Source organism: Saimiri boliviensis, chromosome 5 (genome assembly GCF_048565385.1).
Source record: "Saimiri boliviensis isolate mSaiBol1 chromosome 5, mSaiBol1.pri, whole genome shotgun sequence".
Lineage (NCBI taxonomy): Eukaryota > Metazoa > Chordata > Mammalia > Primates > Cebidae > Saimiri > Saimiri boliviensis.
The window spans coordinates 43,582,748-43,602,851 of NC_133453.1; the positions used below are offsets into that span (position 1 = coordinate 43,582,748).

At 37.5% G+C, this 20,104-nt stretch overlaps 1 protein-coding gene and 2 non-coding genes across 4 annotated transcripts in view; 1 reads left to right on the plus strand and 2 right to left on the minus strand.

Annotated features, from left to right (window-relative positions):
• The window catches only part of SF3B1 (splicing factor 3b subunit 1), a 45,565-nt gene extending 31,813 nt beyond the window's left edge, over positions 1 to 13,752 (plus strand). For both annotated transcript variants that reach the window (XM_003925699.3, XM_010336474.2), the window contains 16 exons: positions 299 to 496; positions 596 to 697; positions 2,041 to 2,220; positions 3,027 to 3,113; positions 3,241 to 3,511; positions 3,930 to 4,075; positions 4,166 to 4,312; positions 4,521 to 4,646; positions 5,117 to 5,338; positions 5,627 to 5,809; positions 5,896 to 6,007; positions 7,519 to 7,639; positions 7,979 to 8,110; positions 9,747 to 10,019; positions 12,541 to 12,757; positions 13,265 to 13,752. In XM_003925699.3, coding sequence (XP_003925748.1) covers positions 299 to 496; positions 596 to 697; positions 2,041 to 2,220; positions 3,027 to 3,113; positions 3,241 to 3,511; positions 3,930 to 4,075; positions 4,166 to 4,312; positions 4,521 to 4,646; positions 5,117 to 5,338; positions 5,627 to 5,809; positions 5,896 to 6,007; positions 7,519 to 7,639; positions 7,979 to 8,110; positions 9,747 to 10,019; positions 12,541 to 12,757; positions 13,265 to 13,423 — 2,676 coding nt within the window. In that variant the 3' untranslated portion in view covers positions 13,424 to 13,752. The remainder of the gene's footprint in view (positions 1 to 298; positions 497 to 595; positions 698 to 2,040; positions 2,221 to 3,026; positions 3,114 to 3,240; positions 3,512 to 3,929; positions 4,076 to 4,165; positions 4,313 to 4,520; positions 4,647 to 5,116; positions 5,339 to 5,626; positions 5,810 to 5,895; positions 6,008 to 7,518; positions 7,640 to 7,978; positions 8,111 to 9,746; positions 10,020 to 12,540; positions 12,758 to 13,264) is intronic.
• LOC120364460 (small nucleolar RNA SNORA4) lies at positions 921 to 1,056 on the minus strand. Its single transcript, XR_005579713.1, has one exon. It is a non-coding gene; the product is annotated as a small nucleolar RNA SNORA4 (small nucleolar RNA).
• On the minus strand, positions 4,448 to 4,503 carry LOC120364502 (small nucleolar RNA SNORD2). The gene has a single exon (XR_005579750.1). It is a non-coding gene; the product is annotated as a small nucleolar RNA SNORD2 (small nucleolar RNA).
• Positions 13,753 to 20,104: the final 6,352 nt, after the last annotated feature.

Sequence of the window (20,104 nt, forward strand, 5' to 3'; positions counted from 1 at the left end):
CCCGCCTCAGCCTCCCAAAGTGCTGGGATTACAGGCTTGAGCCGCCGCGCCCGGCTGTGATTAGTATTTTCTAAGCTCTTCTCTTGTATTTCCTCAGTTCTCCCTACACAGCTGATATAATCAGTAGATGAGAAACATATATTTTAAGTTTCTAATTAAGATAGAAAAGATAGGTGTTGTCTCCAAGCAAATAAAAACCTTCTAACTAATAAACTAAAATATTTTAAGTGCAAATGTTTTTCATTATGCTGTTTTTAAAGTTAAGATAATTCTAAAATGTGTTAATGACTTTTATTAGGTACTTCCTCCTCCAGCTGGTTATGTTCCTATTCGAACTCCAGCTCGAAAGCTGACAGCTACTCCGACACCTTTGGGTGGTATGACTGGTTTCCACATGCAAACTGAAGATCGAACTATGAAAAGTGTTAATGACCAGCCATCTGGAAATCTTCCATTTTTAAAACCTGATGATATTCAGTACTTTGATAAACTACTGGTAAGTATTACTAGCAGATATAAACTATTACATTGTGTTCCAGAATTATAAATCATAACATTTCAATTTGCCTTAACTTTTTTTTTCTTTTTACTATAGGTTGATGTTGATGAATCTACACTTAGTCCAGAAGAGCAAAAAGAGAGAAAAATAATGAAGTTACTTTTAAAAATTAAGAATGGAACACCACCAATGAGAAAGGTAAGTCTCAGTTTGTTGTCATGTTTGTTGCTTATTTAATTAAAAACACATTTTTGTAGTTTTTATAGAGACAGGGTTTTGCCAGATTGCCCAGGCTGGTTTCAAGTGATACTCCTGCCTTGCCCTACCTCCCAGAGTGCTGGGATTACAGGTATAAGCCACTGAACCTAGCCATGTTTAAATTTTTTAATATGTTTTTAATTTTTAAATTTTTTCACCAGGAAATGTAGTCCACAAAATAGTGTGAACTATTGGTATAGCCCACTGTGGAGTATGGTCTTTCCTTACTCTCCCAAATAGCCCAAATTGGTAAAGGTTATTTAGGAAGCCTTCCCCGCAAAGAAATTAACTTTTGGTAGTGTTATATTTTTATGTTTAGGAATTTATAATTACTCTTGTTTCATCTTTATCAAGGACATAATGTAAGGGAAAGAACTGTATGTAGTGTGAAGGATTTAACTTTTTGCTTGTTTTTATTATTATTATGTATATACTTTTGAGACAGGGTCTTGCTCTGTTGCCCAGGCTGGAGTGTGGTGGTGCAATCTTGGCTCACTACAACCTCCACCTCTTGGGTTCAAGCAGTTCTCCTGCCTCAGCATCCCAAGTAGCTGGGACTACAGATGTGCACCACAATGCCTTGCTAATTTCTGTATTTTTAGTAGAGATGGGGTTTCACCGTGTTGGCCAGGCTGGTCTTGAACTTCTGGCCTCAAGTGGTTCACCTGCCTTGGCCTCCCAAAGTGCTGGGATTACAGGTATGAGCCACTGTGCCTGGCCCATTTGTTTTTATTATTTAAATGGAGATGGCATCTCACTTTATTGCCCAGGCTGGTTGTACTCCTGGGCTCAAGCGATCCTCCTACCTCAGTCTCCCAAAGTGCTGGATTACAGGCATGAGCCACTGTGCCCTGCTGGAGTTAGCTTTTTTAACCAAAGAATTTTGTGCTAATAAAGATGCTGAAAAATAAGACTCTCCTTTTGCCCTCAAGGCCTTAAAATATGCTTAAAGCTTGAAGATAATTAACATTATGTAAGGAATTATATTAACACTATATGTGCCTTGGAAATGGAAGATACTTTAGGGGAAATGAAAGCATTTAGTACATACCTCTGTGGTCCTTTTGTTCTATTAAATTACCTTATGAATTAACATAAAATTTCTATCACAGGAGTTCAAATTCCGGAGTAATTTGGTTGGAAATGAACTCATGCTGTCTATGTAAAATGCGTGTAAAAGTATACACTAAAATACTAAATTATGGAAAATCTTTGAGTAATTTGCTCATTCAAAATGCTTGATTATGAAGAATCCACAACTTTTACTCTGCTTTTTTTCCCAGGCTGCGTTACGTCAGATTACTGATAAAGCTCGTGAATTTGGAGCTGGTCCTTTGTTTAATCAGATTCTTCCTCTACTGATGTCTCCTACACTTGAAGATCAAGAGCGTCATTTACTTGTGAAAGTTATTGACAGGATACTGTACAAACTTGATGACTTGGTTCGTCCGTATGTGCATAAGGTTTGTTCTCGTTAATAGTGTTTCTGATGGTTTAATATTTTAACTTTTTCAGTTAATGTTAAATTTACATATCCTCCTAGACCTTTTTCTTTGCACAAGTACATGTCATACATGTACAAATACAGTTATATACAGAATACATGTATATACAGATGTACACATGTAAGTTTTTGTAATCTTTGCCATAAGAGGTTTATATTATTTTTTCATTTGCTTTTATTGAGATTAGATTAGGATAAGAACATATGTGATTCTGTACTATGCCATTTAGTGTTAAGAACCAGTGTTTTCACTGATGGTAATTATGGTACAGTATGTTCATAGGGTGTATAAATTATTTTTTTGAGATGAAGTCTTGCTGTGTCACCCAGGCTAGAGTGCAGTGGTGCAATCTTGGTTCACTGCAACCTCCACCTCCCGGGTTCAAGTGATTCTCCCTCCCAAGTAGCTGGGATTACAAGCGCTCGCCACCATGCCTGGATAATTTTTTAATTTTTAGTAGAGATACGGTTTCACCATGTTGGCCAGGCTGATCTCGAACTCCTGACCTCAGGCGATCCACCCACCCAAAGTCGTGGGATTACAGGCATTAGCTACCGTGCCTGGCCATAAGTTACTTAAACTGAGTATTTGTTAGTGTCTCACTAATAGTTTGAACTTGTATAATTAAAATTCTTAGTCTGCCCCTTGATGAACAAAAGTCCTGATAATTGTAAATTTCCTGTATATGTTTAATTCGGTACATGAGTATTTCATCAGTAATTGATGTCAAGGTGTAGCTTCTTCTCTTTTTTTCTCTTTTTCAGATCCTCGTGGTCATTGAACCGCTATTGATTGATGAAGATTACTACGCTAGAGTGGAAGGCCGAGAGATCATTTCTAATTTGGCAAAGGTATTTACATTAAATTTCTAGAGAAGAAAATTTTTATCTGTTTATGGAATTATTTGATTATAGAAGGAAATGGTTGAACATTAATATTGGCAACTCATGACTATTCTTTTTTTTCTTTACTTTTTAGGCTGCTGGTCTGGCTACTATGATCTCTACCATGAGACCTGATATAGATAACATGGATGAGTATGTCCGTAACACAACAGCTCGAGCTTTTGCTGTTGTGGCCTCTGCCCTGGGCATTCCTTCTTTATTGCCCTTCTTAAAAGCTGTGTGCAAAAGCAAGAAGTCCTGGCAAGCGAGACACACTGGTATTAAGATTGTACAACAGATAGCTATTCTTATGGGCTGTGCCATCTTGCCACATCTTAGAAGTTTAGTTGAAATCATTGAACATGGTAAGTTGTAATGTAACTTTGTCTTTTTTTTCTCTTTAAGAGGCAAGGTCTTACTGTATTGCCCAGATTGGACTCAAACTTCTGGGCTCAAGTGATCCTCCTGCCTCAGCCTCCTGAGTAGCTGGTACTAGAGGTACACACAAAAGCCTGTCTACATTTAATAGGACAGCTGTCCTAAAATTTGGGCTACTGATTTGGGGAGATGAATGGAAGGGCCTAACTGTACAAACTATATATTTTATGATGGGTTTGTAGTATTATCTGCTAACAGTTCATATTTGCTTTTACCTAATTTTGTCTAATGTGAGCAGATTCTGCAGTTTGGCTAAATAGTTGTGATATATTGCAAGAATCTGGATGATACTGTGTAACTTAGGTAATGTTGGTGGGTAGTTAAAACCTGTGTTTGGTTTTGTAGGTCTTGTGGATGAGCAGCAGAAGGTTCGGACCATCAGTGCTTTGGCCATTGCTGCCTTGGCTGAAGCAGCAACTCCTTATGGTATCGAATCTTTTGATTCTGTCTTAAAGCCTTTATGGAAGGGTATCCGCCAACACAGAGGAAAGGTAAATCCACCAATTACTTTTTGATTTCTCTTCGTTAAGGTGACATAAATCTAAATTACTAAACTACATTTATTTTTTATTTAAAAACAGGGTTTAGCTGCTTTCTTAAAGGCTATCGGGTATCTTATTCCTCTCATGGATGCAGAATATGCGAACTACTATACTAGAGAAGTGATGTTAATTCTTATTCGAGAATTCCAGTCTCCTGATGAGGAAATGAAGAAAATTGTTCTGAAGGTAATTATTCCAAATTTGTTAACGTAAACTGGGTTTGTTTAATGGTTCTAAGATAATTTTAAAGTGTTTTTTAAAAAACAACAAAAAACTATGTTACACCAGTACTGTTTGTTTTAAATTTTATTTTTTAAAATCAAGTAATCAGCAATGAGTATTCTCTTCATTTCAGGTCAGTTGATTTATTATTACTGTTTTTTTAACCTTTTAGGTAGTAAAACAGTGTTGTGGGACAGATGGTGTAGAAGCAAACTATATTAAAACAGAGATTCTTCCTCCATTTTTTAAACACTTCTGGCAGCACAGGATGGCTTTAGATAGAAGAAATTACCGACAGGTAAGCTTTTATTGTAAAAGAATATTCTCAAAAATCCCTTCTACTCATTCTTTAGTCAGTTGAATCCGTGTTGCATATTATTTTTTTGCTTCGATTATCTCACAGTTCATATGTGCTTGATTATGAAAGGAGGTGGATTTTAGTCAGCCAGTTAACTTCCATTTTGACTTGGCATTCAAGGATCAGTACTCAACTTTGAATTGTTTTTGTCTGGTAAATTCAGTGCTTTATCTGGCTAGGTGAAACATGGATACAGTTTTACCTTGAATCACGTTAACTTATACTCATTCATAAATTTTTTGGTCACTTTTCAACTTTAATAAATAGCAATGAATCATTCATGGTATGTTTACTAGCTAAAACTAGTACATTTAGAGTGTTTGGTTTTTATGATGTTGTTTTATTTCTGTGGAAAAGCAATTTAAAAGAGGCGTTTTTGTTGTTGTTTTTGTTTTTTCTGTTCTTTTTAGTTAGTTGATACTACTGTGGAGCTGGCAAACAAAGTAGGTGCAGCAGAAATTATATCCAGGATTGTGGATGATCTGAAGGATGAAGCTGAACAGTACAGAAAAATGGTGATGGAGACAATTGAGAAAATTATGGGCAATTTGGGAGCAGCAGATATTGATCATAAACTTGAAGAACAACTGATTGATGGTATTCTTTATGCTTTCCAAGAACAAACTACAGAGGTAATGATAACTAATTATTATGGCACATTGCCACTGATTTTCATATTTGTAGAAAAAGTATATTACTTGTCAAGCAAATTTTTCTAAAATGCAATTGAATTTGAAGTAATTTTTAAAATGCTCCTGTTCTCGGTTACCAAAAAAAATAATCAATCTCAAGTTTTAAGACTTGATGTAAAAAAACAAGATGTTTTGGTGGTTAAAAAAGGTTGACTATTAGTATATTTCAACTGTGCAGTCATAAAGAAACCAAATGAATGTGGCTTTTTATTTATTTATGTATTTCAGGACTCAGTAATGTTGAATGGCTTTGGCACAGTGGTGAATGCCCTTGGCAAACGAGTCAAACCATACTTGCCTCAGATCTGTGGTACAGTTTTGTGGCGTTTAAATAACAAATCTGCAAAAGTTAGGCAACAGGCAGCTGACTTGATTTCTCGAACTGCTGTTGTTATGAAGACTTGTCAAGAGGTAAAGTTTTGTATCAAAATTTTACGTCTTCACCAAATAGTTTAATGTAAATGGTAAACATTTTAACATTATTTGTTTTATTATAGGAAAAATTGATGGGACACTTGGGTGTTGTATTGTATGAGTATTTGGGTGAAGAGTACCCTGAAGTATTGGGCAGCATTCTTGGAGCACTGAAGGCCATTGTAAATGTCATAGGTATGGAATTTATATAAGACTTTTTCTTGTTTTGTTTAACTTTCTTTTTTCTTATTGTAAGCAAAATACAGAATCTTATTTAGGAGTTGGGAGGTTTTTGTTACTTTTTTAAAAGCACTTCAAGATTGTAGTTAAGTCAGGGGATGCCACAAAAGCCTTGTTTCCCAAAACCGGTTTATGTGTTACTTCAAAGAGATAAAAAGGGCAAGTTTAGGACCTACAGGAGAGGTGGGAGTAGTCACAACTCCAAAAGCTTTGAGGTCATGGAATATAGGACCCTAGTAAAAATGGTGTGCCAGCTGAAATATATTCTGCAGGGCAAAAAGGCAACCCTGAAGTTTTAATTTAGTTTTAAAATTTTATATATATGTATGTGTGTGTGTGTGTGTGTGTGTGTGTGTGTGTTTAAATCTTGAATTAGTAAGTGATTATGACAGTTTTTTTACTTACCATCAGTTTCAAGGAATATAATCGAGAGAAAAGTGAATTGATCAAATTATTTTCTTAACTTTATTTACATACCCAAGTTTTAAAAACTGTCCGTTGAATTTTCTAACCCAAAACCCAGCTATATTACAAATGGTCTTGGATATGGAGAGCAAAGTTTTTATTCTGTTAGGTCAATATGACAAAGAGAAGAAATGAGTTCTTGTATTTAATCTTTTTTTAAAAATTGATTATAACTGTTGACAAATGTAACTCCTGCAGAGTTTAGAGGGTCTGATAACCTAGCAGAAGTCAAAATAGCTGACTGTAAGAGAGCCACTGTTTGTTTTTTTCTCATTAGATGTAAGAAGTTTTATGCAATATATATCTTTAAACTCTTCTATTTGCATATAATCTCCAGTGCAGCCCAGTCCTCTATACTTGAAGATAGTTATTTGCCAAAAGTCATTTACATGGCCACTTGTAGACCTCTGGTTTGCAGGGAGTTTCAAACCATATTATTTGTCAGAGAGAGGCATGGGAAGAGCAATGGAGAGAGAATCAGAACAAGCGATTCTAGTTAGAGAAAGAGCCCCTGCCAGCTGCCTCCTTTTTTCTCTCTTCATAGGTGTAAATACCATCCAAGTATGCCCTGCATTGCAGGGAGACTGGAGATCTGTTTGTTTTGCAGTTAAAGGGTAAGGGGGCCCTTTCTGGAAATTTTTGCTTTATTTACATGTTTACCTCTGGCTTATATTGTTGTGTATGGCCGGAACATAAGCTGTCCCCATATTTAAATGTCAGTACACAAATACATTTCAGAACCAAACAAAACTTTTTTGTTATTGAGTCTCCATCATTCTTTAAATCACTTCACTGATTTCTTTCATTTCTATGCATAATCAAAAGTTGTTAATAAAAGTTAAAAACGATTCTGAATCTGGTCAGAATCTGGGGCTTTCTCTTTCCATAGGCAGCTGTAAGTTTATATTTATGCATAGTCATATATGACATTGTTAAGTAAAAGGAAAGTGAACAAAAGTTACAATTTAAATGTTGATAGTGTATTGACTTCTATTAAATAGGTATGCATAAGATGACTCCACCAATTAAAGATCTGCTGCCTAGACTCACCCCCATCTTAAAGAACAGACATGAAAAAGTACAAGAGAATTGTATTGATCTTGTTGGGCGTATTGCTGACAGGTAAGCAGGTTACCCAAACATTTTTATAAGTAATATCAATTTTCAAATTTGGCCACTTTTTATTCAATTGGCAAAATTTCCTTAATGTCACTAATATAAGTGTATATGATTAGGCTATCCAGTATTAATATTTTCAGTCAAATTTCATTTTGGATGGTAATGGGGTGCAATATAATTTTAGGACTAAACTTTTAAGACTAACTCTTGCCTTTCTGAAGAGTAATAAGTTTTATTTAATGCTTAAAATGAGTTAGCAATCATATTTTTAGAACTGAATTCACAAATTTACCCTTAAAACTTAATGTCACAAAAATTAATATGTGTATTTTTTTAAATTAGGGGAGCTGAATATGTATCTGCAAGAGAATGGATGAGGATTTGCTTTGAGCTTTTAGAGCTTTTAAAAGCCCACAAAAAAGCTATTCGTAGAGCCACAGTCAACACATTTGGTTATATTGCAAAGGCCATTGGGTGAGTGTTACTTACTTCCATTAAAAAAAAATTACTTTATAATACATCCGTTGTGGTGTTGAAATCTCTTTTGAGGCATAGTCTGAGTAATGCAGTTGCAAAAGCACTTCATTTAACCACTGACCTTATTATTGGAATGCATTCTTAAATTCAATTCTTTTTTTTTTTTTTTTTTTTTTTTGAGACAAAGTCTTGCTGTGTTACCCACTGCTGGAATGCAGTGATGTGATCTGCAACCTCCACCTCCTGGGTTCAGGTGATTCTCCTGCCTCAGCCTCCCCAGTAGCTGGCTGGGACTACAGGTGTTGCATCACCACACCTAGCTAATTTTTGTATTTTTTAGTAGAGATGAGGTTTTACTATGTGGGTGAGGCTGCTCTTGAACTCCTGACCTCAAATGATCCACCTGCTTTGACCTCCCAAAGTGCTGAGACTACAGGCGTGAGCCATTGCGCCCAGCCTGTAGTCTTAAATTTTTAATTGAATTCAAGTAGATGGAAGGGTTTCAGATTTACTTTAATTATATGTTAGGTATTTTCAGGGAGAGAAGCAGTACCATTTTCAGAAAAATTTAAAATGTGTACTGTTTTTTTGGATATTGCTTAAACTGTAAAGGCAAGTTTTTAATCTCACAGCATCATTTAAGTCTCATATTAATCCTTTATGTGTTTTAAAAATTTTATGGATTGCTTGAGCTTAGGAGTTTAAGGTTACGGTGAGCTGTGATTGTGCCACTGTACCCCAGCCTGGGCAACAGGGTGAGACCCTGTCTCTAAAAAAACAACAAAAATGCTATTCTAACATTAATCCACAGATTTAACTGAATTATAGCTGCTTAGTGAGATAATCTGTGGTTGTTTGCTTCCACTCCATTACAACTAAAGTGGTAAAAAACAGTCATTATAGAAAACAAGACACTACATGTTTACGTGGCTTAAGTAAGAAAATGTTAAGGAATATGACATGCGAAAGTCTGATTCCTTAGATAATTACCTAAGGAATTAACCAGACCATACTCCTTCTGTTAACACTCATTCCTCTCCTATTTTAGTAGCATAATATTTATTTCAGTGGTGATGGAGTCAAGAAATTTGCAGCCAGTAGCTGTTGTGCAAGCTTTTAGCCCCAGTGTCCCACTAAGCTTATGTCAAAGAAGAGGTGAATAGATGCAGCCAATTGTGTGGGAGGGAAGGTAAAAGGAAAAAAGATTTTATATGGTTTATAGTGGGAGACCACAATTTGGATACTCCTGCCTAGTTCTAGTGCCCATTGTGACAACTCAGAGAATTGCTCACTTTAAACATTTACTTACATTTATTTATGTATCAGAAAGTTTAAAGACTGAACATTGAGAATTACTTTAACTTAAATTTTTAGAATCCGTACAGCCATGGCCTCTGATCTTCTCAGAGTTAACTTTTTAAAATTGATCTTTTACTTTATATGAAATTTTTATATAGAAACAACAATGCCAGTGACTCGAAAATACTGCATTTTTTATCATAAAATTACTGAGCTCCCTGTCATTAATATTTAGAAGTTTTCATCCTCATGTGTTTTTTTCTCATACATTTTTGACTTATTTATGGAAATCAAAGTTCGACTTATTATTGTTGACCCATTTTTTTTTTTTCAGCCCTCATGATGTATTGGCTACACTTCTAAACAACCTCAAAGTTCAAGAAAGGCAGAACAGAGTTTGTACCACTGTAGCAATAGCTATTGTTGCAGAAACGTGTTCACCCTTTACAGTACTCCCTGCCTTAATGAATGAATACAGAGTTCCTGAACTGAATGTTCAAAATGGAGTGTTAAAATCACTTTCCTTCTTGTTTGAATATATTGGTGAAATGGGAAAGGACTACATTTATGCTGTAACACCATTACTTGAAGATGCTTTAATGGATAGGTAAGTGACTTGAACTAAATACAGGAAAATAATTATAACTCTTCCTTCATTTTAGAACATCCTGAAATACTTATTAGATGACTTTTCATCGTAATGTAGATAAAGAAAAAAATGCTAGCCTGGAGTCTTAGGACATTGTAAATATGGCTTATTATTTAAAATAATGTGCATGTTGTAGTGATTCTCCAAAGTTTCTTTCAAGTTCCCCACTTCCCTTTAAATCTCTTTTCATATCTATTGAACTAATTACATTTTGAAAAGGGTTGATAATCTTTTGTTTTCATAATCGGTCAAATATAGTTAGAGGACATGATGAGCAGGAGCTAATCAGTGTGGCAGTCACCTGATCTTTTTTAGCTTTTTATTGTAGGTAAAGCACAGATTTCTCTTAAGCTTTTGAATTACTGAACATAGTCTGCCAGAGCTGCACTATTCCCATTGCAGGTCCCTAGTGTTTCAGATGGTGACCTCCAGTACAGTACTGTTTGAGTTATTTGACAGATTCCTAATACCTTTTACCATCTAGACTGACATATAGCCGTAAACACAGAAGTAACTGAAGAAAGTGCAAAGGAAAGTGCAGGCATAGTAAGGGAAAGAACTGTTTCACTGGCTCTTTATTTTTCAGGAGAGATAAGTTACTCAAATCAGAGCCCATTCAGATACTTTTGTGTACAGATTAAAGTTACTCATTAATAACCTGAAAGGGAGACTTAACTGGAGTCATCAAAAAGTTACCAGAATGTGTATATACAAGACATGGAGACAAAGTAAGAATTGTGCTCTGTAAAAGCCTTGCTGCCCAGGGCAGAAAAAAATGAGAGTAAATCGCCCTTTCTCCATATTCCTCAGTGAGAAGTGCCTGAGCACTATGGTTAAAAATTTTGTTCTGTGTACTAAATTAAAAATTTTAACTTTTACAGTTAAAAATTTTGTTCTGTATACTAAGAAGTTGGGGGAGTAATTCCATTGAAAATTACTAAATGGAAAGAATACTTCAGTTGGAAATTTTATTAATGAGGAATACTGCTTCATTCTTATGCTGAATCACTTTATTAAAATAAACAAGAAAAACAAGGATATTAGTAAATACAAGCCTTTTTCTCTTATATCTTTTTTTTTTTTTTTGGAGACGGAGTTTTGCTCTCGTTACCCAGGCTGGAGTGCAATGGCACGATCTTGGCTCACCGCAACCTCCGCCTTCTGGGTTCAGGCAATTCTCCTGCCTCAGCCTCCTGGGTAGCTGGGATTACAGGCACGTGCCACCATGCCCAGCTAATTTTTTGTATTTTTAGTAGAGACGGGGTTTCACCATTGGCAAGGATGGTCTCGATCTCTTGACCTCGTGATCCACCCGCCTCAGCTTCCCAAAGTGCTGGGATTACAGACTTGAGCCACTGCGCCCGGCCTTCTCTTTTATCTTTGATATGGTCTGTCTTACTGTCTTTGGGACAAAATGCGGAGACTCATTTTCATACCTGTTGCAAATCTCAGTGTATTAGCCAATGAGTTCATACTTGGTTGAATAATTGTGGAATGAATCACTCATTGATTTTTCATAAACATAAATTCAGTTAATGTAGGAGATGATGGTTATTTCTGTAGGGTTGAAAAAATTACTGATCTTTCTTCCTTTGCTCAAATTGAGTTACTGAATGAAACATAAACTTTAGGTGAAAAGGGAATTTAATTTTAATTTAGTTACCTATTATATACCAGTATCTGAAGTACTAGTAAAGATTTAAGTTTATAATCAAGAGTTTAAAATGATTTGGGAGGCTGAGGTAGGAGGATTGCTTGATCCCAGGAGTTCACAACCAGCCTGGGCAACATAGTGAGGCCCTATCTCTAAAAATAAAAAAGAAAATTTTTTTTTTTTTTTTGGGAAACATTTTCACTCTTGTTGCCCAGGCTGGAGTGCAAGGGTGTGATCTCGGCTCACTGCAACCTCTGCCCCCAGGGTTCAAGTGATACTTCTGTCTCAGCCTCTTGAGTAGCTGGGATTACAGGTGCCCAGCACTACTGGCTAATTTTTGTATGTTTAGTAGAGACGGGGTTTCGCCACATTGGCCAGGCTGGTCTCGAACTCCTGACCTCAGGCAATCCACCCGCCTTGGCCTCCCAAAGTGCTAGGATTATAGGTATGAGCCATCATACCCGGCCTGGAAAAAAAAAAAAGTGTAAAATAAGATATTACTGTTGATTATTCATAGTTAGAATCACATGTCTTCTCTTTATTAGCATAACAAAGCCAAGACATCACAGAGCCCTTCTGCTCATACTCATTTTAAAAGTTAATTAGAAAATATGGCTTAGTCGTTGAGCCATAGTGAAGCTTGAGTCATTAAAGCAAAAGTCCTCAAGTGGAAACTTTAGTCATTCTAAAGGACATATTAGATACATGAAATGTTAGGATGACTTCACATCTGTTCAGTGCACTGAATTAGTTTTTAATGGGCGGTGAATATTTCCTGTAAAACTAAGACCATATCTTAAAGGATTTTTTTCCCTTCCTTTGTAGAGACCTTGTACACAGACAGACAGCTAGTGCGGTGGTACAGCACATGTCACTTGGGGTTTATGGATTTGGTTGTGAAGATTCACTGAATCACTTGTTGAACTATGTATGGCCAAATGTGTTTGAGACATCTCCTCATGTAATTCAGGCAGTTATGGGAGCCCTGGAGGGCCTGAGAGTTGCTATTGGACCATGTAGAATGTTGCAATATTGTTTACAGGTAAGGTAAAGATTTTTTTTTTTTTTAATTGGTGATTTTTTTTTTTTCTTTAATTTTAAGTTGTGAGATACATGTCCTGAATGTGCAGATTTGTTATATAGGTATACATGTGCCATGGTGATTTGCTGCACCTATCAACCCATCGTCTAGGTTTTAAGCACCACATGCATTAGGTATTTGTCCTAATGCTCTCCCTCTCCTTTTCCTCCACCCCATGTAAGTTAAAAGGTTTTTAAAGATTACTTAGCAAGAAAAAGTAGTGTGTTGAATTAAGTTACTTTTCCTGATTATCAATAAGGCTATATTGTGCCATATGGGAAAACAGTTGTGTGGTGAGGGAGGAGTTAGTTTTGTCCCTTCCGTTATAGTTTTGTGTAATTACTAGGTTCCCCCTCACTCCCCAAGGGAAATAATTTTGAATCATACCTATATAATTTGTTTGTTAATTTTGTTAAGGTTATGTATGTTCTTGAAAATTAAAATGATGTAACCGTTCAATTATTCTAGGGTCTGTTTCACCCAGCCCGGAAAGTCAGAGATGTATATTGGAAAATTTACAACTCCATCTACATTGGTTCCCAAGACGCTCTCATAGCACATTACCCAAGAATCTACAACGATGATAAGAACACCTATATTCGTTATGAACTTGATTATATCTTATAATTTTATTGTTTATTTTGTGTTTAATGCACAGCTATTTCACACCTTAAACTTGCTTCGATTTGGTGATGTAAACTTTTAAACATTGCAGATCAGTATAGAGCTGGTCATAGAGGAAGAGCTAGAAATCCAGTAGCATGATTTTTAAATAACCTGTCTTTGTTTTTGATGTTAAACAGTAAATGCCAGTAGTGACCAAGAACACAGTGATTACATACACTATACTGGAGGGATTTCATTTTTAATTCATCTTTATGAAGATTTAGAACTCATTCCTTGTGTTTAAAGGGAATGTTTAATTAAGAAATAAACATTTGTGTACAAAATGCTAATTTGTGTGTGTTTTTTGAACATGACTTGTAAAATGCGGAACTTTGATTAAGTATTGGTTTATGTGGAATAAGTGGCTTAATTTCATTTTCTGTCACCTGGTTTATAGAAAGTAGTTAGCAGAATAAACACTATATAAAGTGATGGCATATTTGTCAAAATTCCATTGTTCTGTTAATAATGACAGCAAGAAGAGTAGCCTTGGGGAGGTGTTCCCCTCAAACTAGCACAACCATTCCATCATCATAGAAAAATAGCACTTTTGCTGAACTGTCTTGAATAATATTTTGTACTTACATAGCGCCTTTCATCTCTTGATTTCTCAAAATGCTTTATGAACAGGTTTAAAGGAAGTGGTTTAAGTCTTGTCTAATGCTTGGTAGATCTGCTGTGTTTAGCAAGGGAGGAAGATTACTTCAAAACTGCTTTCTGCCTATTGGGAGTGAGGCTACCTAAGTAATGCTGATAGAACAGGACCATGTTGGGCTTTTCCCCATGTCATAAGCCACTACTGAGCAATGCATCAGTAAATACCTATTGAGCACTCACTGTATGCCAGCCACTGTGCTTAGATGCAAGGGATGCAAAGGTGCATGAGACCTGCCCTCTACCTTTAAGAACAGTATAACGGAGAAGGGGAGACAAATCTTGTTACAGCTTCCTTATGTACTGTGATAATACATAGTAGCAGCAGATGAAATGTCTAAGTTTGCTTAGCTTTGTATTCGGTAGTAAGACATCAGCATAAACTGAATGAAATGCCATTAATTCTAGAGGAATCAAGCATGAAGGCAGTACTAGAATTAATTTTTTTAGCAAATATGTAAAGTATGTTTTCAACCTTTTCTAATGTTATGGCCCCAAATTTCTTAGTTTTGGCCTTTTTACTACCTATACTATCTTTACTATTTTATTTTGTCTCCATGTGGTAGTACTTCTGTGAACTCTAAAGGGAAAATAAATTCTGCAAGCAACATTAGCATCTAACTGCTACTGCAAGTAAAACTGCCTGTTAACACTTTAGGAGTTCCTGCTTCAGAAGAAGCTTAGTTAAGAAACAGCTTGTAACTGACTTAAGAAATTGATACTGAGCATTAACGGTTTCCAAGTAGGATTTGTAAGTCTTTGTTTCTTGTATGGCAACTTTCTGGAAACATAGGTCACTGTGTAGTAAAATTAAAACAAGCCAAACTCATCTTTCTGTTGTTAGCAGTACTTCCATGCAACTTTAAATCTCACTGCTCTCTCTGGTTGATGTCAAATGACCTTCAGTAATGACTAATGAGAATCAAATACAAATACATTACAAAGCCAAAATTTGATGTTAAGTCACTCTTGGAAAATTTTAATTATATTTTCAATTCAAGTACTTAGTTTACATTTGCTTGGCCTCTGGCTTTTTCTGGAAAACAGGCTTGTAGTGGCAGTGTGATGCAAAGGAGACTGCTACACCTTAAGTAACTTTTTTTTTACTGATGCAAATAATTTGAGGATAGAGAGGAGGGAAGTAGTGGAAGCTGTGACCTAAAAAATTGGGACCAAATAGAGGCTTACAGATGTTTGGGTTATTTTATGTGCTTATTGTTAAATAAGGAAAGCATTTTGTGACTTGTGGAAGACGCTATGTGAAGTTTTACCTATCTTCTCAAAGACCTTTTCTTTCATATTTTCTTTTGGTGTTTCTTAAAGCCAAACCAAGAAGGAAATGTTCTTAAGAACACAGGGTGGGTTTTTCGTGGGCCTTTGTTGGTTTTTCTGTGGGCCATTGCCCTCTAATGGAATTGATCTCTGGCTGTTTGATTTTTTCATATTGTATTTTTAAAATTTGTTGTACGGTGCCCTGTGAGCACCAAGTACCACCAGATGAATAAAACATATTATATCTGAAGTCTTAGTAGGCCAGTTTTTAATCTTAGTTGACTCTGTATTGTTATCACACTGCACTCTGCTGTGGTTGTGCCATTTTTGCAATATTGAGCTCTTTCGGTTGTTTTCAAAACAAGGGAACTTAATGTTGAAAAACCAGAGAAGTTTTTCTCTATTAAGAAACTATAAAACAGTTGCAGCCACATAGGCTGTTTGGCTCTGTGATTTCCATTGGTTCTCAAATCCTGTAAGGTTAAAAGAGGATAATGCGGCTACCATGGGGTTTTTCAACCTTGGCATTACTGACGTTTTGGATCAAATAAGTCACTATTGTGGGGTGCTGTCCTGTGCCTTGCAGAATGTTGAACAGTTTTCCTGGCCTCTACCTGTGAGATGCCACCAGCACATCCCCATCCCAGTGTTATAACCAAAAACGCCTCCAGACGTTGTCTCGTGTCCCTCCGAGGGCAAAATCTAGGGCAAGAACCACAGAGCTAGCCTTAGACCATTGTTTAAGCAGGACTTACATGTTTAATAAAATTAAAGCATGATGAATAAAGCATTTTATTTTAGGCAGCAGTTGCCTACGAAGTAACTAGAAATACTATTTAGCAGATACTTAAATGCCTGCCTTGGGGTGAAGCGCTGCATAAGTTCTGGGGAAAGTAAGTTGTGAAAATGCGTAAGATGACCCCGGTGGGCAGCTTGGGCAGGAGTGCTGGAGGTGGCTTGGTGCTCCACCTGGGATGCTGGTCTTCAAGCGTTGGGTTGTCACCTGTGAGCTGGCAATAGGTGGGTTATATGGTACAGTTGGAAGAAGAGGGCAGGCAGGGCACAAAAATCTCTTCCTCCCTTTTTTAAAATTTTGAATAGGAAGCCATAGAGGAAATTTAGGTTTGCAAGGCAGTCAAGATTTGTAGGCAGGAGGGAATAAGTAAACGAGTGAGTGTAGTCAGTGACATCTCTAGTGTTCCTGCTAGAATAACTTTAAAATTTATTTATTTTGTGGATTCTAAAATGTTTTTCATAAAAGGACATGCTTGGACATGATGTTGGACAGTTACTTTTATCGCCATTGCACTCCAGCCTAGGTAACAAGGGAAACTCCAACTCAACTGCATTTTTGTGAGACACCCAAGGTGATTCACAGGCACATTAAAATTGAGAAGCACTAGGCTAGGATACCACTCCGTTCCCAATGTGGTAATGACACAGTAAAAAAGGGATGGAAGTGTCTATTTAGGTGTGGAAGCAAGTGGGCCTTAGACACAGATAGCCAAGAGGTGATCAAAACACTTCCAGAAAGTTACTTTGCTGGAACCTGGATGAAATGAAAAGAGAGGGTACAGGGAGACTGTTTTATTCTAATAAAATCCATTGCTTTTTCCAATAAAGCAGCTCAGCGTAATGTAGTTAATAAACCTCATAGGTGTATCTCCATATTGCTTCTCCTGCTGCTTACTAGTTGACTAACATTGGTGAAGAGTCTTGGACTGAAAGAGGAGAGCTCACTGTCTTGACACTGCTATGAGCTGGCCTGGGGGAGCCAGGTAACCTTTGGGAGTCCTGGCTCTGCCTTTACTGTACCCTGATGGAAGAGTGGAACAGGATGTCAACACAGTATAGGTTTAACAGTTGGCTCTGCAGTTAGTCCTGGATTTGTAATCTGGACATGACACTGGTTATGTGACCTAGGGCAAGTTTTTTAACCTTTCTACACTTCAGCTTTCTAATTTGTAGAGTAGGGATAATTACTAGTACCTACTTCAGTAAGTGATGGTCCTTGTAAAGACTGGATAAGATAGTGTATATAAGGCAAAATGCCTAAGCACAGCACTTAATACATTTAACGGCTGTTGCTGTTGAAATAGTTATTTTATTATTTTAGAGATAGGGTCTCACTATGTTGCCTAGGCTTCTCTTGAACTCCTAGGTCCAAGCAGATCTTCCTACCTTGGCCTTCCAAGGTGCTGGGATTTACAGGTGTGAACCATCACTCCTGGCCTGTTATTATCATGAGGTAAAAGACCTCTGTTATTGGTGACATTAGGAGGGATGGAGATTGGTAGGTGGCTTGAGGAGCAAGCACTTTGGAAATAACTCTTGAGGAAATAGAAGGCGGTCATCAGGGATGTTGAGATTGTCTGGCAATCCCAAGGGATTGCAGGATATTCTGTAGTATTGTGCAACAGTGGAGCTGGCTAGAGAAGATATTTGGTTGGATTAATCTGCAGGTGCAGCGGAAGGAAAAAGAGGTTTAGGGGATTGGTGTGAATTCAGTTGAAGACTTAAAAGCATAGACTTGGGCTGAGTGTGGTGGCTTATATCTGTAATCCTGGTGCTCACATCTGTAATCCCAGTGCTCTGGGAGGCCAAAGCAGGTGGATCATTTGAGGTCAGGAGTTCAAGACCAGCCTGGCCAACATGGGGAAATCCCGTCTCTACTAAAAATGCAAAAAAATTAGCTGGGCAGTGGTGGTGCATGCTTGTAGTCCCAGCTACTCGGGAGGCCGAAGCAGGAGAATCACTTGAACCTGGGAGGCAGAGGTTGCAGTGAGCCAAGATCACGCCACTGGACTTCGGGCTGGGCGAGAGAGTGAGACTCTGTCTCAAAAAAATAAAAGTATAGATTTGCTTTTTAAATCTTCAGATTATTTTAGATGAAACTAGTGTCATTCAGTGTTAGAAGCACCTGAGAAACACTCCAAGTTTTATTTCTCTGGGAATAGTGACACGATTCTGCCCCAAATGCTAAATAAATGAGATATATACTCCAGTACATTTTCCTTTTTTTTTTTTTTTTTTTTTTTTTTTGAGATGGAGTTTTGCTGTGTTGCCCATGCTGGAGTGCAATGGCATGATCTCAGCTCCTTGGTTCAAGCAGTTCCCCTGCCTCAGCCTCCTGAGTAGCTGGGATTACAGGCGTGCACCACCATGCCTGTCTAATTTTTTTTGTATTTTTAGTAGAGACAGGTTTTACCAAGTTGGCCAGGCTGGTCTTGAACGCCTGACCTCAGGCAATCCACCTGCCTCAGCCTCCAAAATGCTGGGATTACAGGCATGAGCCACCACGCTCTGCCTTACATTTTCATTTTCTAATGAACATTTTTATATTTTTTTCTAGGTAGACTAGGTAATTTATAAAGAAAAGAGGTTTACTTGGCTTATGGTTTTTTAGGCTGTATAGTGTCTTGCTCTGTCACCCAGGCTGGAGTGCAGTGGCACAATCTCAGTTCACTGTAACCTCTGCTTCCCAGGTTCAAGTGATCCTCCCATCTCAGCCTCCCCAGTAGCTGGACTACAGGCATATGCCACCACACCTGGCTAAGTTTTGTAATTTTTGTAGAGATAGGGTTTTGCCATGTTGCCCAGGCTGGTCTTGAACTCCTGAGCTCAAGTAATCTGCCCACCTTAGCCTCCCAAATTGGGATTACAGGCATAGGCACTGGGCCTGACCTATATATGTATGTATGCATGCACGCATGCATGCATTTATTGAACTGAGCTTTTTCTATGTTTACCAGGCTTGTCTTGAACTCCTAGGCTCAAGTGATCCTCTTACCTCAATTTTCCAAAGTGCTAGGATTACAGGTATGAGCCACTGTGCCCAGCCATATATTTTAATTGCATCGAGTAATCATAAACAAATGATCAACTTGGCTTTTGAGTTCATGAAATTATAACTTGAAGAAGGTTTGAGAAATGTTTCTTAAGGGCGTAAACAGTATCTATGATTTAAATCATGAGGACTTCATTTGTTTGTCAAAACTAAGTGCCAGCTTTCTACAAGGCATTTGTTAGTTATTAATACTATAAACATAGTTGAAAAGGTCCTTCTCTGTAAGGTGCTGGAGAAGCTTCCTTCACCTGGGAGCTTCCATCATGTGGGAGAAGGCGAGAAAGTGCAGATTAGGTGGGAGCTTTAGAAGGAGGGCATACTTTTTTTTTTTTTTTTTTTTTTGAGACGGAGTTTTGCTCTTGTTACCCAGGCTGGAGTGCAATGGTGCGATCTCGGCTCATCACAACCTCCGCCTCCTGGGTTCAGGCAATTCTCCTGCCTCAGCCTCCAGAGAAGCTGGGAATACAGGCACGCGCCACCATGCCTGGCTAATTTTTTGTATTTTTAGTGGAGACGGGGTTTCACCATGTTTACCAGGATGGTCTCGATCTCTTGACCTCGTGATCCACCCACCTCGGCCTCCCAAAGTGCTGGGATTACAGGCATGAGCCACCACACCCGGCCAGGAGGGCATACTTTTAAGGGATAAGTTAGAATTGGATATATGGTGTTGAAAGGGACAATGAAGAGCCTTGGCAAAATAGTGGAACTGGGAAAGCTTGGGTTGTGTCTAAGAAAGTAGGCTAGGGGACAGCCTAAATGATGAGAAATAGTGGGAGATCAGATATAGCCCCAAGAAATCAGGGCCAGTATCTGGTATGTCGGTTCAAATCTGAACCTCCAGCACCAAGTACAGTACCTCCCTTCCT